Here is a 9,468-nt window from a genome sequence, read left to right on the forward strand (position 1 = left end):
ATTATCCTCCAGTCTTCGAGGGAGGCCAAGATCCATTTGGAGCTGAACAATGGATAGGCATGATTAGTTCCATTCTAGACAGTATGGGGCTGGTAGGTCACGATAGAGTGATCTGTGCGACATATGTATTGCTGGATGATGCCCGGACGTGGTGGGAGGTAGTGTCCCAGACACGAGATACAGCTGTGATGGATTGGAAAGAATTTAGGCAGTTGTTTAATGAGAAATATTACTGTGATGCAGCTAAGACTACTAAGATGAATGAGTTTTTGAATCTCATTCAAGGAAAGGCATCAATAGCCGAGTATGTTAATAAATGTGATGGGTTGGCCAAGTTTGCTTTTGATATGATACCCACAGATATAGCTCAGAAGGAAAGGTTTGTTCATGGAATGAATCCTGGAATAGCTCAGGGCATTAGAGTTGCCCCAATGCATGAAGTCTCTACCTATGCTCAGGTGGTAGAGAAAGCTCTTGCTGTTGAAAGCATAATAGTTGAGAAGAAGAGTGCCAGGGAGCATGGAGCTCAGATAGTGGTATCTCCCCTCATTGAAGCAAGTAAGAATGAAAGCTGGAAGACTCGTCCAATTTGCACGCGGTGCAAGAGGCGTCATTTGCGAGAATGCCGAGCAAGGTCATGTTTCGCTTGTGGCATGATTAGGCATTTCAAAAAGAATTTCCCAAGGCTAAGGGAGCTTGAGAAAAGGAGGATAGATAGCTCGATTCCAACTCGAGTGTTTATTTCAGGACAGTCAGAGTCTGAGACTGAGACTAGTTCCTCAGGGGTGGCAGGTTAGTTTTCTAGTTTTGATTTCTAAGTTATACTGATTGGTTTTGTTGCCATGTTGTCCTTTTGTTTGTTGCATATATGGAAGCATAAGGATGATACGATGATCACATGGTTATGTTGTGATGGAAATGCAATATGGTATTGGCAACTTAAGAGATGAGTTGGGTTATGGAAAGGACTCATCAGTGATTTTGGTAAAGCTGGTTATGACAGGCTTTGGTTTGATCCAGGGTATGGATTGGTTAAATAATTATGGAGTAATCCTAAATGGCAAGGAAAGTATAGTAACTTTTGGGCTTGATAGTGGAGAGCCTTGTGATAGTTGGCATGGTGCATGATTCTATATACACTACAAGAAAAAAACAGTATTCATAACACTTAAAAACTGCTAACCGGGACTATTGATAACGCTTCTGAAAATGCTAACATAGCCCCTGTTATTAAAAGTCCAGTCTTTTCTATAACAGTATTTGAATGTTATGTTCGGTGTTATCTTAAACTATTCAATAACACATTTTTAGTTGCTATAATATTCAAATAATAACATTTAGATAGAGTTTTTGGTTATAAATTTGAAGTTTAATCTTATACTTTCATAACACTTTTCAACTGTTACATTTGATTATTTTGATAACATTTTTAGTTTGTTATATTATATAAACCATAACGATTTTTTACGCTTATAATATGTTTTTAAATCATAACATATAGTAATAAAATTGCTACTTTAGTGTGGATAATATATTTTAAATTATTTTTTGATAAGTATACTTATATGGTTTTTTTTAATTAAAAGATTTTCATTATTGTATTTTGATAAACAAAATCAAAATTAATCATAAAATGTAATTCTCAATAGATTGATAAACCATAAGTATTACATTAACACAATAACTAATTCAAACCATGAATGTGTCTACTTCATGAGATCTTAGTTCTAACTTAAATTTGAAAGCTTAAGATAATAAAGTTTTATAATCTTGAACATTTTTTTACTTCAAACTATAGTTTGGATGATGTTATTGTTGCTGTTGTTGTTGCTGATGTTGTAGCTGTTCTTCAGCTTGTTGTGCTTGACTGTGAACCCCAAATGGTGTACTAGTCCTTCAAGGGAACTTGTTCAAACTCTCTGAAAAATAAATAGAGAAAGATAAGCAGCAAATATAAAATTGCATGCTAACAAGAATGAAACTATTCTCATAAGAAATACAATCCAAGGTCAATAAGTCTTGGAACCCCTTGTAATCTGGTTTTGGTATCAATAAAGATTCATTCTAGTTATTCAACATACTAGTGTGCATCAGCAATACAAAGACCCTCTTTAACCACAAAATATAACTCACCTTCAAGAAAATCTTTTACACTACCCACAACTTCATTTATTAATTTTTTTTACCTTTTATTGGGTGCCTAACATCTAGCAGAATTTATCAAAAATTTGAGGCTTTCCAAGTCATCATCCTGTAATAGCATGAAGAATTTAGTTGAAATCAGCATCATTATGAAGTGATAAACTAGATATTTCTAGACAAGTTTAGATCTATTTTGTTCCTTTGTTTACTTTTTAGTTTTAGGATATACACAAATAAGATTTAACAATAAATATATCTTAAACAAAGAAAGAAAAGAATTTAAATGTTATAAATTCTATAGATACAGGTGCATCTGTAATTAAACAAAGAAAACTTACAGTAAAAGTAGTTACAGTTTGTTATACCCAAAAATTGGAGAATGCATCCTAGGAGGCTAAGGAGAATGCATCTAGGAGAGTGCCTCCTAGGAGACCCCAAGGAGGGTGTGGTCCTAGGAGACCCCAAGGGTGTGTAGGAGGTAAGCCTCCCAAGATTTTCTAGGTGTTGGCTCGAACGTGCCCAAGGTAAATAGCTAAGGAGGAGGAGTCTCATGCAAGAGAATGGAGACTTAGACTTTCATAAGGAAAGTCTATACAATGTTCGATCGGACATGTTTGGGAGATGCTAAAGGAGGTTGCCTCAATGTTGTCCAAGGTGAGGTTCCCTCAATGTTGTCCAAGGTGAGGTTCCCTCAATGTTGTCCAAGGTGAGGTTCCCTCAATGTTGTCCAAGGTGAGGTTCCCTCAATGTTGTCCAATGTGAGGTTGCCTCAATGTCGTTCAAGGTGAGGTGCCAAGGAGGTTGCCTCGGACCACCTTGGTCCGAGGAGAAGCCAAGGAGATTGGTTCAAGGAGGAACATGGCATGCTAGAGGAGAGTACATGTTCGAGGAGAACCATGCACGTTCAACCCACCCAAAGCATGTCCTACCACCATGCATATCCTACCACCATGCATGTTTAACCAGCACTTGCATGGGTAGTGAGTAGGAGGTAGACCAACTAGCTAGAGGAGACTAAGTCAGACACAACTTCAACAACATGCGCGGGAATCTCTCATTCTTCCCACAAATGGGGAGTTTGTTACATTTTGCATTTTGAATGTTTATTTGTAATATAAATGTAATAAATATAATAAAATATCCCTATTATAAGGGGATATCAGTTGAGGATCTCATCTCTATAAATAGAGAGCTTATGAGATGAGAGAGGGGTTCCTTCTGATTATTCTTTCTAGAGAGATAAAATTGGGTCTGTCTATTCTAGAGAGAGAAAGTGCTAAAATTAGAGAGAATTCTTGTATTTTCACAATTTATACTGAAGAAACTCAGTTGGCATAGTCCATCTGATCTTGAGTATAGATTTATAAATCACAACTCTAAGTGGATTAGGCTATTACCGACAATCGGGGCTGAACCACTATAAAAATCTCCTGTGTTCTTTACTTTTCTTGTTTATACCGTCTGTTGTCGTTTTGATTTCTCTTGAAGGCTTGTCGTATTTGACGTTCTCACGTCGTTGGCTAAAAATGCGGTCAACACAGTTCTTTTGGTGCACAGATCCAGCCTCAAGTCCAGATTCTTTTCATGGCAAGATATGTCTGAGCATGTGACGAGTATAGACATGTTCAATCTAAAAGAATAATTAATTGGAGAAAAACACAAACCTCAGAACTTGATGATGAAAGTTAAATATCATCAACCTGTTTTCTTGTTGCAAAATCTATTGTGATCAAGTATAGACTGCTCAATGAATATTCTGACATATTCCCCACTCTGGACATCCCACAGTCGAACTGTTTTGTCGCTAGAACCAGTGGCAATGTAGTTGCAGTTGGCATGCCATTGCACACACTGATAATGATAAATGAAACCTCAATCAGAATTAGTGTATAAGAACTAGACTAGATCAGTAAGTTTAGACAACATTAAAGCACTCTTCTGGATTAAGGTTGTTGTTGTTCAACAATATAAATAACATCAAAGCAATACTACTTCCCTTTTATAACACGTAATAAAGTCAGAGAGAAACTAACATCAACATCAGATAAATGCCCTGCCATTATTCGCAAAGGTTGTATTCTTTCCATAGACCATATCCTTGCTGTCCGGTCGTGTGATGCACTAGCGAAATAGTGTCCTACAGGACTATACTGCTCCGAGAATTCATAACCAAAGAAGTTAATATATAACATTAAAATCATTATTAAGGAAAGATGACCATTATTTAATGTGGTGAAGGGAAAGAGAAGAGACAAAGTAAAGAAGTCAAAACAATTGTATGGCAGAAAATAGTAATAACACAAGTAATTGAATAGGTACAAAAGTAAAACCAATACCCCTAATATCGCTTTTTTTTTTTAACTTGAATTTAAAGAAGCAAATTCTTTTTGAGAGAAAAAAAAAGTAAAGTAGAGGAAAATCTAAAATTCTATAACACCTTATTGAATATATTTATAAAAGTTATAAATTTTATAAAATTGCACTAAATTTAACTTTCATTTTTTTCTCATAAAAAAATCTCAATTTTTATTTGAATCCAAACAAGAGAGAAAAAAAATCTTTTGGATTTTCTTTTTTCCATCCTAGAATCCAAATTCCAAATAGAGGGCAAATGTTTAAGTGGCCAAGAAAGGAAACTAAAAAGGAGAATGCACACACACACACACATATATATATTGGCCACTCATTTCATGTCAAATCAACAACAGAGATGCAAAAGAACTGCTAATATGAACAATTTACAACTTAAAATGATGAGATATACCTGTACATCCCATACTGGGTAATTATGACCCTTGTAGCAAACAAGATTTGCATTTAGTTCAGTGCTCCATAACCGAACTGCACGAAAACAATGCAATTCTTTCATAAACAAAACAAAGAGGGAAAGAGGGAGAGAGAATAGACTTGTTGAATCGGCTGAAGAGGAAAGTATAAAATCTCCCATAAGACTAAAAGAAGCTGAATAAACTGGTCCTGAGTGCCCCTGAAATAAGGTATAGGGTCTTTTTCCTCCATTTGAACCAAACTCATTTGGATTTGCATCATCGTCACCCTGCAAAACAGCTGATAGCAGCAGTATTTTAAAAATAAGATATGCTTTGACCAAAATACAGAATACAGAGCAAACAAAATATACTTGTCAAAAAACTAACATAGCTTTAATAAACCTAAAGAGATATTACCATCCTTAACTAGCTTTTAACTCCATGACTGCCAGCAATTTTTTAACCAAATGTTTGTTGCACTTACAGCCGAAAAAACCTAGCAATTTATGAAGGCTTAAATTGTGTGTCTATATATCCTAGACTAATTTATACACTGTAAAACACGTGCATATCTTTTTTTTAACTTTGATTTATGTACAAGAATATCTCAACACAGTAGAAACAGAGGATTGACTTACAACCAACAGCCTATTGCCCAAGCTTTGCCATATCCCAAATCTGCACAATGTGTACCAAATTTAGTAGAAAACACAAACAATTGACATGTCACATGCAACGAAAATGTAATCAAGAACAAACCTTCAGCGATGAATCTGAAAATCCAGCAGCAACCAATGACCCATCAGGGGGTATAGTTGAACAGTTTAAACTAGAAAAAGATAAACAGGAAGATAAGAAATTGAGAAATTTTTTTTTACTAAAACAGAAAGATAATGTTGAACCGAAAAAAAATCGAAGACAATACCCATTATGTGCATTGATAAATGTATAAAAACTAACGGATGGCAGAGCAACACTACTCAGCTGTACACGGTTTCTCAAGTCATCAAGTATAAACTGCTCAACCTCTACTGAACTGAAGCAACAAAATAAAAGATTAATCAAATAACCTAGATCAAAAGTTAACATTACAGAAACACTGGTAGATTTCCCTTTTTTTGCTAGAATAAACATCATAGGTATGCAAACACTAAGACTAAATCCCTCTGAAAGACTTCGATTGGCAGAGAGAATTAAAACTGGAAACAACATATTCCATCATAAAAAGATCTATTTAAACTATCGAGAATAGTCACATTCACACAAAACCAATATACATAAACTATGTTCCTCAAGCTATACAAAAGCTAAAAATATGCGTCCTCATATCTTACAGCAACTATAAAAATATGGCAACTACTTAAATTTCCTATTACTAATAAACATATATGGGAAACTGTCATATAGAAAGAAAAAAAAAACCTCTTTTAGGCTACTAAATAACTCTCTGTAGGTTGACCAAGTTTTAAATAATTAATTTAGAAAAGAAGAATGATGCTTATCATTCCTAAATAATTTTGAATGAAAATGAAAAAGGGAAAAACATGTGATAAATACTGAGATCAGAAGACAAATGAAAAAGGAATGAATAAAAGACATTTAGATTCCATTTTAACTTCAACATACCAACATGAATCAATGGATCATAAGTGTAATACTCAGAGCACAAAGAGGGGGTAACAGAAAAAAGCAAACCCGATTGAAACAAGATAACTTTGTTGACTCACCCCCCAATGTATTTCCTTCTGATTAATCTGACTGACTGCATCCTGGCTACTGCCAGTCAATATAACAGCCTCCGCATCATCAGAAATTGAGTTGGGCTGTCCAGGAGAAACTGCAAACCAGTACACATGCATACATTACACATCATATAAAAATAAAGGAAGCATTTTTACATAAGCGGTAAAAGAAGAAACGTGTACCTTGAAAGTTGATATGCTCATTGATAATACCAAGTACAGTGGTAGATTGAGACTTATGCAGAAATTGCAGAAGAAGCTCATAAGAATACTGAGAAGACAACAAGTCAAGAGTTTTTTTATATTGCTGCCTCACTGATTCAAGTATACGTATAAATAAGAATTCAGGCAAACAATGGAACCATGAAACACACAAATTTTACTAAAAGGAGCAAGAAAATTTCTTGAACTTGTGAAACAGAAGTACCAGAACAGAAGACAGACCCAGATTTATACTAGTTTTTGTCTCTTTTCATTTATACTAGTTTTTTCAAACAGCTTCGTTTTTGTCTCCTTTCATTTATACTAGTTTTTTCAAAGACAAAACAATATTTTTATGATTGAAACACACACAAAGTAATAAGAGAAGAGTAGCAAGAGCATATCCTCAAAAAGGAAACAAAAAGAAAATTAAAAAAAATTATAAATGATCCTACCTACTGAAGTAAAGAAAGTAAACCCATATATTTAAAATTATTTGAAGAACAAGACACAAAGGAAATGAAGAAACAATTACATCATGTACACACCTGTAGTAGTACAGTTTTAAACAAAGTTGCTTGCCATGTTGAAAATTATTTTCCAATTCAAATAGAAAGGAAAACACAGATTCAAGCTTCATAAAAACTCATACACAAATTCAAAACATACTGAGTTTATAAAGAGAGCCAATATAAATATTAAAACTTGGTAATTTTCAATACCGAACGGTGTCGAGAAGAGAGGAATGGGCATCTGAAATGAGGATCGAGTCAAAACAGAGGGGCTTTCCACCTCACGTGCCATCTATTACTCTCCAATCAAGCAAACCACTCATTCTGAAGAACAAAAAAACTCAATCTGATTACTTTATTTTTTATGCTTATAGTGTCTCAAACCAAAGAATACAAAATGGATTATATTACTAAGCCAATGATACAAGAGAAGACAAACCAGAAAACAAAACTAGGCTGCATAGCACACCACTATCAGAAACAAAATTCCCAAAACTAGCAGCATGTATAGCATGTTGTAAACAGTAAACACAACTAGGATAAACAAATAAACTATATACAGAAACATAAAACACAAAAACTCTAAATCTAAAACCAATATAAAAAACAGAATACCCAAAGATGATGCCTAAGAATAATGGTACAAGTTTAATCATAAATGTGATAATAGAAAAATAACAGGGACTTTAATTTAAATTACAACATCACCAAAAGATGAAATAAGACTTAGCAGGCTCTCATTAAGATCTCTTTTGAATAATAAACAAACTATTATTTTGGCATAATGAAGATTGAAACAGGGACATACGCATAACCAAGAGTGGCTCTACTGAGCCCAAGAAGCAAAGAACCTTGAAACAGCATGCTTGGAACCTACACCAGGTCTCCCGTGGCATCAGGATTAGATGAAAGCAGCAGACCAACAACAAACATTGAAAAGGACAATGCAGCACCTGTAATGACACCTTAGAACAAATAATAAAACTTATCTCAAACTAACACTTAAACAATTAAACAAACTGTTATGAACAAAAATGAATTAAGAACAAGAAATTTTCAAACAGGTTCTTCAACACGCAGCAAGAACCAACACTTTCACAACATTTGTGCTCTTAAAAGTTTCTCTCTTAACACATAAAAACTCTTTGCTCTTTCTTGTATTCTAGTGCTTACAACCTCACTAATTTTTCTCACTATACCATCTCCATTAGAAACAATTCCAACACAAACAAATATATGCATTGATATATTCAAAATGTTTTCTTGATATTAAACTGAAATCTAAAAAAATAAAAGGAAAAGAAAACTCACAGGACAAGAAAAGCTAATTGCACGGAACAGTTTTGCAGTGATCACAAGATGCATAACCAAGTTTTTCAAGTTTACAACTGAGATAAAAAAATCGTCAACTTTTGATGTGGTAGTGATATAATGGTATCTCCTCACCCTTAATTTAAATAACTAAGAAAAAAATATGATAATTTAATAAAATTATAAAAAAAAAAAACTCACCTTTAGTTTTCTTTTGTTGAGCTTTGTAAGCATGCTTAGCTGAATACTTTGGCTTATGTTTCTTTCGAGAGTTATCTGATTTATCTGCCTGCCCACCAGGTCTCCACATTGAGTCATCATCCTAGGTAAAAGTGGAAATAAAAACAAATCAATACTCAAAAAGTGAAAATGAATAATGCGAAAATATAGAGCAGGAACAGCAAACATTATAATAAATTTCAACATGACATGTAATGGAATGGAGTTTAATTAAAAAATTAAAAAATAATGGAACAGCAAACATGTTTTAATGATCAGAAATGGAGTTTTCGAAATGCACATCATTATCAAAAATTAAATGCAACAAAGGAAATAACATCATATCAAACACCTGACATGTTTTTCAAAGTTGGGCCATAATTTGCCCACAAATTATTTTCATCAGTTCTACCTTTTATCATTGAGGAAACATGGTGCCCAATAAGTCCATCATATTTAAGGTCTTACGGCCAAAAATAAAAACAAGAAACTTCATACATTGATTATTGGTTGAGAAAAGATTATCAATATACATTATAGACTATTAACTTGGAACTAACCTGGTACAAGACC

General features: G+C 34.0%; 1 protein-coding gene and 1 long non-coding RNA gene across 2 annotated transcripts; both read right to left on the reverse strand.

The window, feature by feature from the left end:
• Nucleotides 1-3,837: 3,837 nt before the first annotated feature.
• LOC133791854 (transcription initiation factor TFIID subunit 5-like) lies at nucleotides 3,838-5,353 on the reverse strand. The gene is made up of 5 exons (XM_062229762.1): nucleotides 5,338-5,353; nucleotides 5,050-5,241; nucleotides 4,907-4,983; nucleotides 4,176-4,292; nucleotides 3,838-3,993 (listed from the first exon to the last, which is right to left on the reverse strand). Exons 1-5 carry the CDS (start codon nucleotides 5,351-5,353, stop codon nucleotides 3,838-3,840), a joined length of 558 nt encoding a protein of 185 aa, XP_062085746.1.
• A 954-nt stretch (nucleotides 5,354-6,307) lies between these two features.
• Nucleotides 6,308-7,777, reverse strand: LOC133789719 (uncharacterized). Its single transcript, XR_009873672.1, has 3 exons — nucleotides 7,576-7,777; nucleotides 6,836-6,923; nucleotides 6,308-6,747 (listed from the first exon to the last, which is right to left on the reverse strand). It is a non-coding gene; the product is annotated as an uncharacterized LOC133789719 (long non-coding RNA).
• Between the last annotated feature and the right edge of the window lie 1,691 nt (nucleotides 7,778-9,468).

The sequence above is a fragment of the Humulus lupulus genome, chromosome 7 (assembly GCF_963169125.1).
Source record: "Humulus lupulus chromosome 7, drHumLupu1.1, whole genome shotgun sequence".
NCBI classification, from domain to species: domain Eukaryota; kingdom Viridiplantae; phylum Streptophyta; class Magnoliopsida; order Rosales; family Cannabaceae; genus Humulus; species Humulus lupulus.